At 48.3% G+C, this 17,847-nt stretch overlaps 1 protein-coding gene and 1 long non-coding RNA gene across 2 annotated transcripts in view; one reads left to right on the forward strand and one right to left on the reverse strand.

The window, feature by feature from the left end:
• Positions 1 to 5,697, reverse strand: part of EXO5 (exonuclease 5) — a 43,330-nt gene extending 37,633 nt beyond the window's left edge. Inside the window, exon 1 of the mRNA XM_077480487.1 lies at positions 5,435 to 5,697. Within this exon, the coding sequence (XP_077336613.1) occupies positions 5,435 to 5,582 (148 nt within the window). The 5' untranslated portion in view covers positions 5,583 to 5,697. The remainder of the gene's footprint in view (positions 1 to 5,434) is intronic.
• The window catches only part of LOC143982082 (uncharacterized), a 195,413-nt gene that overhangs the window by 39,821 nt on the left and 137,745 nt on the right, over positions 1 to 17,847 (forward strand). The window lies entirely within an intron of this gene.

The following is a 17,847-nucleotide window of genomic DNA, read 5'->3' on the forward strand; positions in this document are numbered from 1 at the left end:
TAGCAGTATCATTTTTGGCAAAAATGTATAAAGAAAAAAATACTAATTTGCAAAATTTTATAATAGAAACGAATAAAAATGCATTTTTTTTTTAATTTAAAAAACAATTCTGTTTTTTTCACTTAGTGCAAAAACGAAATACAAAACCCAGTGATGATTAAATACCACCAAAAGAAATATCTATTTGTGGGGGGGGGGGGGGGGGGAAGAGGAACAAAAATGTAATATAGGTACAGTGTTGCATGACTGAGTAATTATTCCAAATGTGAGAGCACTGAAAGCTGAAAATTGGCCTGTTAGGAAGGGGGTATAAGTGCCCAGTGGCCAAGTGGTTACGTTTTTTATTTTTATTTTTTAAATAAGACTTTAATATCACTTTAACTTAGGAGCATGCAATTCACAAAAAAAAAAATACATGTTAAATGCCACGTGGGTTAAGATTTTTATTTTGCAGTATTTAGGGTGCTTTTTAGCACCTTATTTTAACCGCTTAAGGACCGCCTCCTGCACATATATGGCAGAATGGCACAGCTGGGCACAAGCATGTACCGGTACGTTTTCGCTTTAAGTGCCCAGCCGTGGGTCGGGAGCTCGCTGCTGGCGACGCGCTCCTGAGCTCCGTGGGACCTGACCCAGTCCTGAGCTCCGTGACCATGGCCGCGAAACCAGTGGACCCGATCGCCGCTGGTGTCCCGCAATCGGGTCACAGAGCTGAAGAACGAGGAGAGGTCTCTATAACTTTTGCTCAAACCAAATCAATAATCGCTAATTGCGTTTTTTTTTTTTTTTTTTTACTAAAAATATGTAAAAGAATATGTATCGGCCTAAACTGAGGAAAAACTATTTTTTTATATATATTTTTGGGGGATTTTTATTATAGCAAAAAGTTCTATTTTTGTTTATAGCGCAAAAAAAAAAAACAAAAAAAAAAAAACGCAGAGGTGATCAAATACCACCAAAAGAAAGGTCTATTTGTGGGAAAAAAAGGACACCAATTTTGTTTGGGAGCCATGTCGCACGACCGCGCAATTGTCAGTTAAAGCGACATAGTGCCGAATCACAAAAAGGGGCTTGGTCCTTTGGCTGCAAATTGGTCCGGGGCTTAAGTGGTTAACACAGATGAACTTCCAGTTGCAGTAAAAGTGAAATATTTAGCAACGGTATACCATACCACTGCTCAATGTGACAGTTCAGCTCAGGGCTGCTGGTTGTTCAGTAGTCAATATCCTCCATGTCCTTAAAACCAGTGAGTCATCATTGCTGTCAGCCAGGGATGCTATGTAACCTATAGGGCAAAGGCTTCTCCCAGAATATGGTGTAACTCATAGGATCAAGGGATACAACATAACCTATAGGACCAAGGCTTGTCCGTGAATACAAAGTAACCTATAAGACCAAGGCTTGTCCCTGGATATGATGTAACCTAGAGCAGTGGTTCTCAACCTCAGTGCTCGAGTACCCCCAACGGGCCATGTTTTCAGGTTTTCCTTTACTTTGCATAGCTGCTTTAAAATCAATATCAATGACATGGTATTGACACAAGCTATTTTATCTAACAGAAGTTCCTGAAACATGGCCCGTTGGGGGTACTTGAGCACTGAGGTTTAATAACCACTGACCTAGAGGATCAAGGCTTGTCCAGTGATAAAATGTAACCTATAGGACCAAGGCTTGTCCCTGGATACAATGTAATCTATAGGACCGAGTCTTGTCTTAGGATATGATGTAACTAAAGATGGGCTCAAGCGTGTTTGGGATCCTAGTCCCACCTGCCTGATCCCGCCAGGAAGCTGACACTGCACACCGTTAATCCCAGGCAGTGAGGCATTTCCCGCCCGCAGCTGCACGGACTGGGAAATGTCTCACTGGCAGTGATTGGTGGTGAGCAGTGTCGGTTTCCTGACGGGATCGTTGAACACAACCAAGGACATCTCTAGATGTAACCTATAAGATCCAGCCTTGCCCCTGGATATGATGTCATCTATAAGACCCCTTTCACACTGGAGGCAGTTCTCAGGCATTTTAGCATTTGAAATAGCCTCTAAAAATTGCCTCCCTGTCCGAGCTGGGCTCAGCCCTTCCTTCTTTGAGCTGGCCACTCTGCTGTTGGCTAATTGCCAGCTCCTATCACACCACAGTTACTCAGCTGTTTATGATATCCTGCTCGTCAGTCCTGCACTCTGCATTAGTCTTATTCAACATAACAGAGACTATCGCCTACAAGCCTGTTAAAAGACTTGCTTGGCTAACATCCCATCTGGCTCCAGATCCTGCTTGCCGATTTGCTACGCTCATCCCCGGTTCCCTGACGTTTGGCTTGTCTGAATATCCTTTCTGGTTCCTGAACTCTGGCTATGTTTTGACTATGTTTGTTCTATTTACTTTTATTATTATTATTATTATTATTATTATTATTATTATTAAACAAGTGTGATTTAAGGTATCTTTCAAAACGGGACGGATCCGTGATGATCCACCCCGTGAACATCTGCTTACTCAGCGGAGATCGCTCCGACGATCCCCGCAGAGCAGGAAGATGACAGGTCCGTCTCTGCACACCGTGCAGGGACGGACCTGTCAGAGCGCTGCTCTCCCCATGGGAGAATGGATGACGACGGACAGCAGAATCCGTCGTCACCCGATCCGATGACAGATGGAAAAGTACGTTTTTCCTCCGTCACACTTTTTCAGATCAGAGTGGGTCGGATGTCAGCGGACATGTCACTGATGACATCCGACGCTCCATAGATTGTTTGTATGAAAGAGGCCTTAACTGTACTTCTGTCTCGGTCTGCTTTCATGGTTTCTGACACTCCCATTCTGTGCAGTGTGTGCCTCCACACTGGGGAGATGCGAATGCAGGATGTTAGGAAAAGTCCTGCAAGCAGCATCTTTGGGACGGGTTGGAAGCACTGTATTTAGCGCTCCCAAAATGGCCCTGCCCATTGCACTGAATGGCCAGGGCTTCAAAAGCACCTTAAAAGCGCTTTGAAAGTGCTGCAAAACTGCAGTTTTTACCCTTTTTTGGGGTAAAATAAACGCTCTGTTGGCAGCCGAAAAGCACTGCTAGAACAGCGCCAAAGAGCTGAAAAAAAAACGAGCACTGCTTTAGCGCTAACGGCCTGCGCTGCCAGTGTGAAAAGTAGCCTTAGACCACGGCTTGTCCCTGGATATGATGTAACCTAGAATACCAACGTTTGGGGATACAATGTAATGTATAGGACCAAGGCTTGTCCCAGGATACGATGTAATGTATAGGACCAAGGCTTGTCCCTGGATACGATGTAATGTATAGGACCAAGGCTTGTCCCTGGATACGATGTAATGTATAGGACCAAGGCTTGTCCCTGGATACGATGTAATGTATAGGACCAAGGCTTGTCCCTGGATACGATGTAATGTATAGGACCAAGGCTTGTCCCTGAATACGATGTAATGTATAGGACCAAGGCTTGTCCCAGGATACGATGTAATGTATAGGACCAAGGCTTGTCCCAGGATACGATGTAATGTATAGGACCAAGGCTTGTCCCAGGATACGATGTAATGTATAGGACCAAGGCTTGTCCCAGGATACGATGTAATGTATAGGACCAAGGCTTGTCCCAGGATACGATGTAATGTATAAGACCAAGGCTTGTCCCATGCTACGATGTAATGTATAGGACCAAGGCTTGTCCCATGCTACGATGTAATGTATAGGACCAAGGCTTGTCCCATGCTACGATGTTATGTATAGGACCAAGGCTTGTCCCATGCTACGATGTTATGTATAGGACCAAGGCTTGTCCCATGCTACGATGTAATGTATAGGACCAAGGCTTGTCCCATGCTACGATGTAATGTATAGGACCAAGGCTTGTCCCATGCTACGATGTAATGTATAGGACCAAGGCTTGTCCCATGCTACGATGTAATGTATAGGACCAAGGCTTGTCCCATGCTACGATGTAATGTATAGGACCAAGGCTTGTCCCATGCTACGATGTAATGTATAGGACCAAGGCTTGTCCCAGGCTACGATGCAATTTAAGGCCTCGTGCACACTGGACATTATAAAAGCACCAGTAGCATTAGCTGTAGAAAGCTATAGAATGAGTTTTGCAGCGTTTTTGCAGTAGTGTTTTTTTAGCTAAAATTATACTCCCACAAAAGCTCATGGTTCGAAAATGCTGATAAACACAGAATAGCTGAATTTATTAGCGTATTTAAGATTTTGTTAGACCCCTTTCACACAGAGCGTTTTGCAGGCGCTATAGCATTAAAAATATCGTCTGCAATCTGCCCTCAAACAGCTGCTCCATTGTCTCATGTGAAAGCCCGAGGGCTTTCACACTGGAGCGGTGCGCTGGCAGGGCGTCAGGAAAAATTCTGCCAGCAGCTTGTTTGGATTATTGCGGCGCATTGCGGGCGGATTTAACCCTTTCTCTCCCGCTAGCGGGGGTTAAAAGCGCCCCACTAGTGGCTGAAATGCGCCGCAAATCCAACGGTAAAAGCACTGCTAAAAATAGTGGCGTTTTACCAGCTGACGCTATGGGCGGCACTGTGTGAAAGGGGTCTTAGAGCATTTTTACAGCTGAAAAACTCCTCTTAAAACTCACTAGTTCTGGGGGGGGGTTTTAAGCCAGAAAGCTCCCCTGCCAAAAAACACTGAAGCCTATGTGTGCATGGACACATAGTCTTAGGATATAGGATAACGTGCTGGAGAGTTTACTGGCTGCAGAAAAAAAAAGTCTGAAGCCAAAAACAGCAGCTGTAAGCCTGGGTTCACACTGTAGCGATGTGGGAACCGGCGAGATTCCAAAATCACATCTCGCCCGCAGGCAGTTCACACTGCCTTCTGCGAACTGCTGCGGATGTCAATGCGATGTTAATGACACCCCCAGATCGGTTCACAGATCGCATTGCAAACTGTGGATTCGGACAGAAATCAGATCGCATGGGTGAGAACACCCACGCAATCCGATTCCAGTGTGGAGAAAAAAAGTTGCTGCACTTTATTTTATGCAAATCCAATGCAAGTTCAGCCAAACAACTATATAGCCGATCTTGCACTGCACAGACATCGCATGCGATCTGCACCGCAGTGCGGGTGCGAATCACATGCGATGTCTGACATCACACATGTGTGAACCTGGGCTAAAAACGTCCAGAGTGAGCAAGAGGCCCAAGGCTTGCCCCAGGATTTCATGGTGTCACTCTGAGCTGTGCCCATTTCCCACTATCCCTGTATACAATGGAGGGTGCTCTTGTAAGGACACCACATCTGTAACAATAACAATGTGCTGAGAAAAAATAAAAAGATCAGGGTCTGCCTGCAATGTTCTCACTATGATGGATCTCTATTATAAACGACCACAGTGTATACAATCCTTGGACTCTCTAATGACAGTGTCCACCAAACTGACCACTCCCCTCCCCCGACGTCACTCACAGCTCTCTGCCGCTTCCTGCAGACTAAGGAGCTCAGAGTCACTGATGTCTGAGAAGTCATCCCCCTCCTCATCTTCCTCTATCCTCGCCCGGTAGCCATGCTCTCCAACTTTAGTGTCTGCTCCTTGCGCTTCCCCGCTGCCCGACATAGCGCTTCTCGTTCTCTACACAGCGTGCATATCTGTGACTTCATCTCAGCACATATCTTACGTCACGTGGGTTGGTGGGAGAGCTGTCACGTGATAGAAACACACTATTCTTCTTGTACTCCCTATTCTATCAGAAAGCCGCTACCCGGTATTCTGCGCATGCGCTGCCGAAGTGACGTTCTTTGCGGCCATTTTGCTACACCCGTCCCGCATTCGTCCGCAGTAAGCCTGGAGAGGGCAAGCGGACATCCTTATACACCAGGGGTCTCAAACTGGTGGCCCTCCAGCTGTAGTACCGGAGTCTTGCTTATCACAGTTATTTTTTACAGTAAACTCAGCTTATAAAGTCAAATGCAGTATTTAGAAGTCCGTAACACTGTTTTGATGTTTAATTGTAAAAGCAGCGGTGTTTGGTCGCCAGACATCCCAACCTGCAAAAACTCATTTCAGGAAGGAGACACGGTGTTGTGACATATACAGTCCGGCCATCGAAAAGTGTCCACCCCGTACTGCGCAGGCGCAGTGCTTGAAGGAGATTTCGGAAAATCTCAGAAGATGAACGGCGCCTGCGCCGTGAGTCTAGGTGCAAGCCCCACCATCTAAGTGGACATAGGGCTGCACATATTAGAGGGCCCCTTGAAGGCTTGCTTCGCTCGCCACACTTAGGGCACGGCCTCGCTTTGCTCGGCTCTTTTTATTCTAACTCTATGTCCACTTGGATGGTGGGGCTAGAACCTGGACTCATGGCGCAGGCGCCGTTCATCTTTGGCTATTTTCGGAATCTGCTTGTCCTGTGTACTGTGCATGCTGATGGGGGACACTATCCGACAGGACACCGGTGCCCCCTCCTGTCCCAATTAAATGCAGCCCGATCAGTACCAATTAAAGTGGTAGTAAACCCACTGACTTTTTTTTTTTTTTTTTACACCTGGCATCCAAATGCGGAGTCTCTCACAATTTGCGGGAGACTTGAGATGTCTGGGTCACATCAGCAAACCTGTGAGATCAGCAGGCTTGCCGCTGCTTTTAAAATTCAACATCAAAACAGTGTTACGGACTTCTAAATAATGCATTTTACTATATAAGCTGAGTTTACTGTTAAAAATAACTGTGAAAAGCAAGACTCTGGTGGGTGTATAAAGATGTCCCCTTCCCGACTTCTAACTCTATGCTTACTGTGGAAGAGTGCGGGTGTACCAAGATGGTCGCAAGTAAGGATGAGTTCGCACACCCCACGTGCAGAGCCTGCCAGGAAGTCGGCACTGCGCTGCGCTAATCACAGGCAGTGAGACATTGTCCCAATGCACGGCTGCAGAAATTGGGAAATGTCTCACTGCCTGTGATTAGCATAGCGCAGTGCCGACTTCCTGATGGGCTCTGCACATGGGGTGTACGAACATGCCAGAGCTCATCCTTAGTCACAAGGTATCGTCACTTCAACTGCGCATCGCGCATGTACAGTGAGCCGGGTAGCGGCTTTCTGATGGATAGCGGCTATCTGATAGAACACCTCTAGAATGCTGATAGAGGTGCTGCACAGGTCACGTGTTCCCTCCCTCTTGACCCTCATAGGGAGACAAGTCCTTCCCTATTGGCCCATAGACACAACCGAAAAATCGGACGAAAAATATAGATTTCGATGCGATCGTACGATAATCCGATCGTTAGTACAGCGCTTTTCAAGAGCCAATCACAAAAGTTTATCTGATATTATTTTATCGGACATGCACAAAATTTTTTCCAGTACAATATTAGATTGTACGATTTTCGTTTACTCAGTACTAGGGATGAGCCGAACACCCCCCCCCCCCCCCCCCCGGTTCGCACCAAAACTTTCGAACAGACCAAAAATTTGTCCGAACTTTAGAACCCCATTGAAGTTTATGGGACTTGAACGTTCAAAATAAAAAGTGCTGATTTTAATGGCTAATATGCAAGATATTGTCCTAAAAAGGGTTTGGGGGCACGGCTCCTGCCCCAGGGGACATGGGTCAATGCCAATTTTTTTTTAAAAAGGACGTTTTTTTGGGAGCACTGATTTTAATGATGATTAAAGTGAAAAAAAGTGAAATATTCCTTTAAATATCGTGCCTGGGGGGTGTCTATAGTATGGCTGTGAAGTGGCACGTGTTTCCCGTGTTTAGATCAGTCCCTGCACAAAATGACATTTAACACAAAAAAAGTCATTTAAAACTGCTTGCAGTTTTAATGTAATATCTGGTTCCGGCAATACGGATGAAAATCATTGAGAAAAATTGCATGGGTAGCCCCCCTGCCCATTACCAGCCCCTTTGGGTCTTGTACGGATATTAAGGGGAACCCCGTACCCATATTAACCACTTTCAGACCGGACCAATTTGCTGGTCAAAGACCAGACCACTTTTTGCGATTCGGCACTGCGTTGCTTTAACTGACAATTGCGCGGTCGTGCGACGTGGCTCCCAAACAAAATTGACGTCCTTTTTTTCCCACAAATAGAGCTTTCTTTTGGTGGTATTTGATCACCCCTGCGGTTTTTATTTTTTGCGCTATAAACAAAAATAGAGTGACAATTTTGAAAAAACGCATTATTTTTAACTTTTTGTTATAATAAATATCCCCCAAAAATATATAAAAAAACATTTTTTTCCCTCTGTTTAGGCCGATACGTATTCTTCTACATATTTTTGTTAAAAAAAATCGCAATAAGCGATTATTGATTGGTTTGCGCAAAAGTTATAGCGTTTACAAAATAGGGATAGTTTTATAGCATTTTTATTAATAATTTTTTATTATTTTTTTTTTTTACTAGTAATGGCGGCGATCTGCGATTTTTATTAAGACTGCGACATTGTGGGGGACCCATCGGACATTTTTGACACATTTTTGGGACCATTGTCATTTATACAGTAATCACTGCTATATAAATCCAGTGATTCCTGTGTAAATGACACTGGCAGTGAAAGGGTTAACCAGTGGGTGGCAGTGTAGGGGTTAAGTGTTTCTAGGGGTGTGTTACTAACTGTGGGGGGGTTGGGCTTTCATTTAGTGTACACTGATCTCTGCTCCAATCACATGGAGCAGAGATCAGCGTCACTAGTTGGTAGGCAGAATGGAAAAATGTTGTTTACACAGCATTTCCTCCATTCGGCCGCTCCGTGAGACGATCGCGGGGATGCCCGCGGCGATCGAGTCCGCGGGTCCCGCGACCGGACTCACGGGGGTCCCGACTAGCGCGGGAGCGCGCCGCCGGCGGCGCGCTCCCGATGGCAGGGCGGCATCGAATATTGGACGTACCTGTACGCCAATATGCCTGCCCGTGCCATTCTGTCGACGTACATCGTTGTGCGCTGGTCGGGAAGTGGTTAAAAAAAGGAAAGGCATGGGGCCCCCAGGCCCTATATACTCAGAACAGCAGTATACAGGCGGTGCAAACAAGACAGGAACTGTGTAGGTTTGTTGTGTTAAGTAGAATCTGTTTGTAATTTTGAACTGGTACATTTTTAAAGTGTAGCTCCAGTCAAAAAATCTATTTTTAAGCTTTTTTGAAAACATAGGGAAGGTTTATCACCCATGTATAATTTTTTTTGGCCGTCCGTCTTTTTTCATCTCACTTCCTGTTGTCTCCTTCCGTTTGAAAATAGGGGACGTTTGAAAGTAGGGGCCTGCCCTATATGCTCTGCAGAAATGTGGGCCTAAGGTGTTGGTGTTGCCACAGGTTAACACTGTAAGCCCTCAAAGTGACTCTTGGTGGGAGCTGTGAACTATTATATCAAGAATTGTAATTACATGCCATTGTTGAACAGTGGTAGAAAAATTGGGCCTTTGGTGGTTGTGGTGGTGCTGGTGCCACAACACTATAAGTCCTCACAGTTACTCTCGGTGGGCACAGGAACGGGCCCTGCTGTGAAATATTATATCAAGAATTGTAATTACATGCCCCTGTTAAACAGGGGCTGAAAAATTGGGCCTAAGGCACTGCTTGCTGGTTCCACGACACTGCAACCTCTCCCAGATACAATAGTTGAGTGCAGGAATGAGCCCTGCTGCAAAGCATTGCATCATCAAAAATGTATTACATGCCCCTGTTAAACAGGGGCTGAAAAAATGGGCCTTAGGCACTGGTGCCACGACACTGCAACCTCTCCCATATACTCTAGTTGGAGTGCAGTAATGAGCCCTGCTGCAAAGCATTGCATCAAAAATTGTAATTACATGCCCCTGTTAAACAGGGGTTGAAAAATTGGGCTGGTGGCATCACCCAGAACCAAAAATGTTCTTCCAAGATATCAGCAGGATCATTGAGGAGGAAGAGGATAGTCAGTCAACATAACAGAACAGTCACTCAGCATAGGCAGTCTTGAAGGATGTTACATTTAAAAAAAATTATTCGGTTACATCAGCTTCAGGTGCTTGGTAGCTGGTGGTGATCCAAGACTGATTCATCTTTATGAAGGTCAGTCGATCAACCGAGTCGGTGGACAGGCGCACCCTGTGATCGGTTACAAAGCCACCAGCAGCACTGAAGGTGCGTTCCGAAAGAACGCTGGATGCAGGACAGGCCAGTAGCTCAATTGCATACTGTGCAAGCTCTGGCCAGTGATCCATCCTCAAGACCCAGTAAGTCAGTGGATTTTCTGTGGGAAAGGTATCCAAGTCTGACCTTGCCCCTAGGTATTCCTGCACCATGTTAATCAGACGCTGGCGATGGTTGTTGGAACCGATCATACCTTGGGGCTGCGGACTAAAAAATTGTCTGAACGCATCGGTCAGAAGGCCACCTTCTCCACCGCTCCTTCTGTGACTGACCGAAGCCTCAGCAACACATTGTCCAGGACCAGGAGTTGTAACCTCCCAGTCTCTGGGAACGCATTGCACAGACCTTTCTGCAAGGCCTCCCGGAGATGTCTCATCCTCTGCTCCCTCTGCAATGGCAAGATAAGGTCTGCAACCTTACCCTTGTACCGCGGATCAAGGAGAGTGGCCAGCCAGTAATGGTCGAATAGGAGGATACGAGGATCTTTCCGCAGGCTTTGCAGGATCAGGGAGGCCATGCAGCGTAGGTTAGCTGAGGCATTCAGTCCGGAGTCTTCTGGGTCACTAAGGACAACATCAGCAGCCACCTCCTCCCAGCCACGTACAAGTCCACGTGTTTCATGGGAATGTAAATCATCCCTAAAAGACTGCTGCTGCTGATGCTGAGTGTCAGGCTCCACCTCCATGCTGACACAAGCCTCCTCCTCCTCCTCTTCCTGTGTGATGGGTGGGACAGCAGGAACACTGTCTGGATAAAGGGGGCCTTGAGAGGCAAGGAAGTCCTCCTCTTCCTGTCTCTGCTCTGCCTCAAGTGCCCTGTCCATTATTCCACAGAGCGTATGCTCCAACAGCTGGACAAGAGGTACAGTGTCACTGATGCATGCACTGTCACTGCTCACCATCGTGGCCTCCTCAAATGGTGACAGGACAGTGCATGCATCCCTGATCATGCCCCACTGGCGTGGCGAAAAAAAAACGAGCTCCCCTGACCCTGTCCTGGTGCCGTAGTTGCACAGGTACTCATTGATGGCCCTCTGCTGCATGGGCCCTGGTGGGCATGTCACATATAAGGCGGTTCTTTGGCAGGTTCAACTCCTTTTGGAGCTCAGCCAGCCGAGCACTGGCATTAAATGATCGGCGGAAATGCACACAGACTTTCCTGGCCTGCCTCAGGACATCCTGTAAGCCCGGGTACCTGCCCAAGAACCGGTGCACCGGGTCAGTTGTCCCTGTCGGAGGGCGGAGAGGACGTTGGTGCCATTGTCGCAAAGCACCATTTCTGGCTTAAGCTGGCGTGGCGTCAACCACCTCTCAGCCTGCCCCTGCAGAGCTGACAAAAATATCTGCCCCAGTGTGGCTCCTGTCCCCCAAACAAACTAGCGCAAGCACAGCATAGCATCTTTTTGCCTGCGTACTTGCGTAGCCCCTTGAATGCCTACGGAGCACCGCTGATTCCGAGGACAGAGCACTGGAAGAGGCCATGGAGGAAGAAGAAGAGGAGGGGGTGGAGGAGAGAGGTGTGTCACAACCAGTAGTAGCATTTTGGAGGCGTGGTGGTGGAACAACCTCCAACACTACTGCACCTTGTCCTGCATCCTTCCCAGCTGCCAGAAGAGTGACCCAATGGGCCGTGAAGGATAGGTAACGTCCCTGTCCATGCCTGCTGGACCATGCGTCAGCGGTAATATGCACCTTAACACTGACTGCCCTGTCCAGCGAGGCATGGACATTGCCTTCCACATGCCGGTAGAGAGCCGGAATCGCCTTCCACGAGAAAAAGTGGCGTTTGGGGCCCTGCCATTGAGGAACCGCACATTGCACAAACTCACGGAAGGGGGCAGAGTCTACCAACTGAAAAGGCAGCAGTTGAAGTGCTAGCAATTTAGCCAAGCTGGCATTCAACCGCTGGGCATGTGGATGGCTGGGAGTTAACTTCTTTCGACGGTCCAGCAGCTGGGGTAGGGAAATTTGCCTGCTACAATCAGACGTGGGTGTACTGCTAGCAGAGTGCCCGCAAGTACTTGGCTGTGACACACCTAATTCTACACCTTCATTTCTCTCAGTGCAGGTTTCAGAGAAGACTGAAGGTCTAGTGGGGTTGGAGATCCCAGCTGATGAGGAGCAAGGAGAGGTCCACTTTGTTCTTTGGTGTGGGACGCTTTCCAATGAGCTGCATGGCAGGTCAACATATGTCTGGTCAAGCATGTGGTGCCCAAGCAGCTGATGTTTTGGCTATGTGAGATACGCTTGAGACATATGTTGCAAATAGCAGCTGTGCGATCTGATGCACTGGTCTCAAAAAAGGCCCACACCAAAGAACTTTTGGAATAACGCGCAGAGGCAGTGCCCTGCACAGGTGGAGCTCTGCAGTGCATTTCAGTCGGTGTGCTGCCCCTAAGCTGGCCCCGGAGGGCATCCTGCCTTGTTGGAGATGTGCCTCCTCCTCCTCTCTCCTATCAGGCAATCACATGGAGTCAGTGACCTCATCATCCCCTCCCTCTTCATCACTGGAGCAAACCTGTCAGTATGCTGCAGCTGGTGGCACATGACTGCCAGATTGCGGTCCTTCTTGAGCATCCCCTCTCTCTCTACGCTCACGCTACTGCCTTCCTCTAGCTGGGTATCATCATCAGAGCCTTCAAAACGCTGGGCATCCTCCTGAAGCATGTATCCAACACTGTGCTCAAACAGTTCGGGGGACTCCTCAGGAGGACATGGTGGGTCTAGGGAAGGAGTGACTGATGACATTGAGAGGAGGGAAGAGGACGCATTGGCAGCTGCTTTGCTAGTACCCTGAGCCTGGGTGAGAGAGGATGAGGAGGATGAAGAGGGCTTGGTCATCCACTCTACCAAGTCTTCGTCATGATGCGGCTCAACACATCCAGCTGCCGAAAATAAGGACAAGCATGTCCCATGGCCACGTCCCGATGACGATGCACCAGCACTGTTGTCTCTAGACACAGAGCCTGCTTGCCCTCTTTTATTGGCTCGTGACTGTCTGCCTCTCCTTGTTAGAGAGATGAGAGCTGGCAATTAGCTGACAGCTGAGCAGCCAGCCCAGAGAAGGAAGGGCTAAGCCAGCCCTGACAAAAAGGGCCTCAGATGTTGGTGGTAAACAGCCTGCTAGGCCCGGGGGGAATCAAACCAAGTCTTCCAAAAGCTGCCTCACATCCAAGAGTTGCCAAATGTACACATTTAGCTTTAAGGTTAATCAAAAATATCACATTCTAAAGGGAAAGGTAGAACAAGGGTGAGGGGGTGTATGGAAGAGGGAGGAAAGGAGGGGGAGGGAGGTTGGAGGAAAGAATGGAGTGAGGGTTGGGGGAAACCCCCACGCCCAGTGGCAGCTGGTGAAGTTTTAAGATGGGGGGTGCCAGACCCTGCCCTTCCTTTTTGACCCCTCCCACTTGGGGAAAATTGACGTGGTTTCAGCGAAATAGTGGGCATGACTCTTAGGTGGCGTGGTTAGTGTCTGAGATCGAGGGACGGAGGGAGAGGGAGAGAGGGATGGAGGGACAGAAGGCCCAGATCCTAAACAACAATAGAAATATGTGTATTCTAGAAAGTTTAACAGATAAAGATATTCCAAACACCTGTTGTTAGCACTTCAATCATCCTGGCAACATGGTTGTTAAGGTGTCAGGATGATTGAAGCACATTATTTCTATTATAACATTGTAATATAAAATTAAATCATTCAACTCACCATAATGCAGAATCAGTGGGAGCCCTGAGCGTGTCACTAGCCACGTCGCCTGCCACCAGATGCCATCAGGTGTCCCCAGCGGAGTCCGTCCTCACATCAGGTGCCCCCAGCAGAGTCCCTCCTAACATGCAGCCTGTGTCACTTAAAATGCAGCCTGTGTCCCACCAAATTGAAGCAGCCTGTGTCACCATCAATTGCAGCAGCCTGTGTCACCATAAATTGCAGCAGCCTGTGTCACCATCAATTGCATCAGCCTGTGTCACCATCAATTGCATCAGCCTGTGTCACCATCAATTGCAGCAGCATGTGTCACCATCAATTGCAGCAGCACGTATCACCACCAAATTCCAAATTGCAGCATGTGTCCCACCAAATTGCAGCAGCATGTGTCACCACCAAATTGCAGCAGCATATGTCACCACTAAATTGCAGCAGCATGTATCACCACCATTAAATGCAGCAGCATGTATCACCACCATTAATTGCAGCAGCATGTGTCACCACCATTAATTGCAGCAGCATGTATCACCACCATTAATTGCAGCAGCATGTGTCACCACCAAATTGCAGCAGCATGTGTCACCACCAAATTGCAGCAGCATGTGTCACCACCAAATTTCAGCAGTATGTGTCCCACCACATTGCAGCAGCATGAGTCACCATCAATTACAGCAGCACGTGTCCCACCAAATTGAAGCAGCACGTGTCCCATCAAATTGCAGCAGCATGTGTCACCACCATCAATTTCAGCAGCATGTGTCACCATCAATTGCAACAGCATGTGTCACCGTTATATTGCAGCAGCATGTGTCACCACCAAATTGCAGCAGCATGTGTCCGAAAGTAAATATAGTTAATAAGCGGGGGAATTTGTGCTGCTGCCGACCAAGTAAAATTTAAATATGGGAAGGCATGGCGAGCTTCTGCTTACCTCTTGATGATCCTCTCAGGCAGTACGTTCAGCGGAGCGCCCGAGTGCGAACGTCACTTTCTTTGAGTGACGTCGGAACTAGAACAGAAAGTGCCGCCTATGTCCTAGGTGAAAGTGAAAACCGCCCGGCCAGTCAATCGCACCGGAAGCTGTGGCGTAATCGACTGCGCCACAGAGCGAGTTTTTGGCAGCAAATGAAGCGCCTCGTCTGCAATCTCGTGATTGTATAGACATGGTGCTTCCCATATTGCACTGCGCCCGGCACCAGGGCACAGTGCACATAAGTACCATTTTTAATTATATTTTTCTCTTAAAGGGACATGTTTATATAATTTTTTTTTTCTCCCTCTTCCATACTCCCCCTCCCCTTTTTTCTACTCTTCCCTTTAGAATGTGTTATTTTTGATTAACCTTAAAGCTTCTGCTGAAGCTGCAGAAAGATAAATAGAAGGCTGATGGTAGTGATGGACGAACTTCCAAAGGGACGTTTCGCGAACGAGAAACGCGAACGTGGCCGATAGTTCGCGAACCGTAACGTTCGCGGCGGGCCCCATTGACTTCAATGGGAGGCGAACTTTACAAACCTACAGGTCAAATTTGCAGCCTCAAAATAATTACTAGCTGTGCACACATAGTCCCACCACATGGCCAATGACATAACACATGTATGAGGTGAATCTGGGATCGACAACTACAAGCATTCTTTTTTTATATGTGAAATTCTGACAATTCAGGACTCAGGAGCGCAAGAAGGCAATGGAGGAGAGGGAAGGTCAGGGTAGGCTAAGAAGAGGGTGCAGAAGATGATCACCAGCACCGTGATATAGAGCACTGACACCTGCACCGTGATAGAGTGATCTGACACCAGCACCGTGATAGAGAGCACTCACATCAGCAGCGTGACATAAAGCACTGACACCAGCACCGTGATATACAGCACTGACACCTGCACCGTGATAGAGTGATCTGACACCAGCACCGTGATAGAGAGCACTGACATCAGCAGCGTGACATAAAGCACTGACACCAGCACCGTGATATACAGCACTGACACCTGCACCGCAAGCAGCCCCAGGAGGAAGTCAGCATAGCACAGGGATGGTGGGAGCCCCTCATAATGAGCATAGCACAGGGATGGTGGGAGCCCCTCATAATATGCACAGCAGAGGTACAGCCCCAGGAGTAAATCAGCATAGCACAGGGATGGTGGGAGCCCCTCATAATAAGCAGCCCCAGGAGGAAGTCAGCATAGCACAGGGATGGTGGGAGCCCCTCATAATAAGCAGCCCCAGGAGGAAGTCAGCACAGCACAGGGATGGTGGGAGCCCCTCATAATGAGCATAGCACAGAGATGGTGGGAGCCCCTCATAATATGCACAGCAGAGGTACAGCCCCAGGAGGAAGTCAGCACAGCACAGGGATGGTGGGAGTCCCTCATAATAAGCAGCCCCAGGAGGAAGTCAGCACAGCACAGGGATGGTGGGAGCCCCTCATAATAAGCAGCCCCAGGAGGAAGTCAGCACAGCACAGGGATGGTGGGAGCCCCTCATAATAAGCAGCCCCAGGAGGAAGTCAGCACAGCACAGAGATGGTGGGAGCCCCTCATAATAAGCAGCCCCAGTAGAAATATGACACCGCTCAACCTCTTCAGACAGAAGGGTACGGGCATATAGTACGGTGTGCTTTTTTTGTACAAGGAAGTGAGCCAAATGAAGAAAGAAGGTCTGTGTGCTCAATTAAAAAAATAGTTTATAGACATATACATGGTCTACTGGTCACATGTGTTGAATTCCTCCGAGATCCATGCCTCATTCATTTTTAGAAATGTGAGGTAGTTAACACTGTCGTGAGCTAGGCGAGTACGCTTATCGGTCACGATCCCCCCTGCTGCGCTGAACGTCCTTTCGGACAGGACACTGGACGAGGGGCAAGCCAACAGTTCGATTGCAAATTGGGCAAGCTCTGGCCAGAGGTCAAGACTGCCCACCCAGTAGTCCAGGGGTTCATCACTCCTCAGAGCGTCCACATCGGCCGTTAACCCGATGTAGTCGGACACCTGACGGTCTAGGCGTTCCCTGATGCTGGATCTAGATGACACCTGTCGATGGGTCGGCTGAAAGAATGACCTCATATCAGAAGTCACCAACACATCTTCAAACTGGCCTCTTCTTGCAGGCACTGTTGGATTGGTACCCGCAACTCCTTCTCTGGGAGTGGGAATTGCTCCTCTGCCAGCGCACGCAAAAGCAGAATGCAGCATTTCTCGCAGCAAGGCCTGGAAGTGCTCCATTCTGACAGCCCTCTGTGACGGCGGTAACATTTCCGCCATTTTGTGTTTGTACCTAAGTACGTTGCCACCCAGTACTGGTCCTTGACCCTTAAGCCTTTTATACGGGGGTCCCTATTAAAACACTGGAGCATGAAGGCCCCCATTTGCACTAAACTGGAAACAGTGTGGTGGCCTGGCTCCTGCTCATCATCCAGGATAATTTTGTCCTCTTCATTCTCCTCTCCCCATCCACGCACAACAACAGGGATCCCAGAAAGGTTTAAAGCATGCTCTTCTTGCTCCTCCTCATCCGCCCCGGCACCATCCTCCTCTGACTCTTCAGACTCCTCTTGTTCACTTGTCTCAGATAGAGTAGCCCCCCCCGGAAATTCATCCAGCATTGCGACTTCCTCATCTTCCCGCTCCTGCTCCTCCACAGCTTGATCAATGACACGACGCAATGCACGCTCCATAAAGAAGGCATAAGGTACAATGTCACTGATGGCGCCATGGCTGCGACTGACCAGTTTGGTGATCTCCTCAAATGGCCACAGAAGTCTGCATGCGTCGCGCATGAGCAGCCACTGGCGCGGTGAAAAAAAACCCAGCTCCCCAGAACCTGTTCTGCCGCAGAGTTCGTACAGGTAGACGTTAACTGCACGTTTCTGCTGGAGCAGCCTATCAAGCATATAGAAGGTTGAGTTCCATCGCGTCAGGCAATCGCAAATAAGACGTCTGACCGGCAGATTGTGTCGCCGCTGAATGTCAGCAAGGCGAGCCATGGCCGTGTAAGAGCTTCTGAAATGGGCCGAGATTTTCCTTGCCTGCCGCAAGATGTCCTGGA

Source organism: Lithobates pipiens, unplaced genomic scaffold (genome assembly GCF_037356315.1).
Source record: "Lithobates pipiens isolate NorthernLeopardFrog02 unplaced genomic scaffold, aLitPip1_a1.2 Scaffold_16, whole genome shotgun sequence".
Taxonomy (NCBI): domain Eukaryota; kingdom Metazoa; phylum Chordata; class Amphibia; order Anura; family Ranidae; genus Lithobates; species Lithobates pipiens.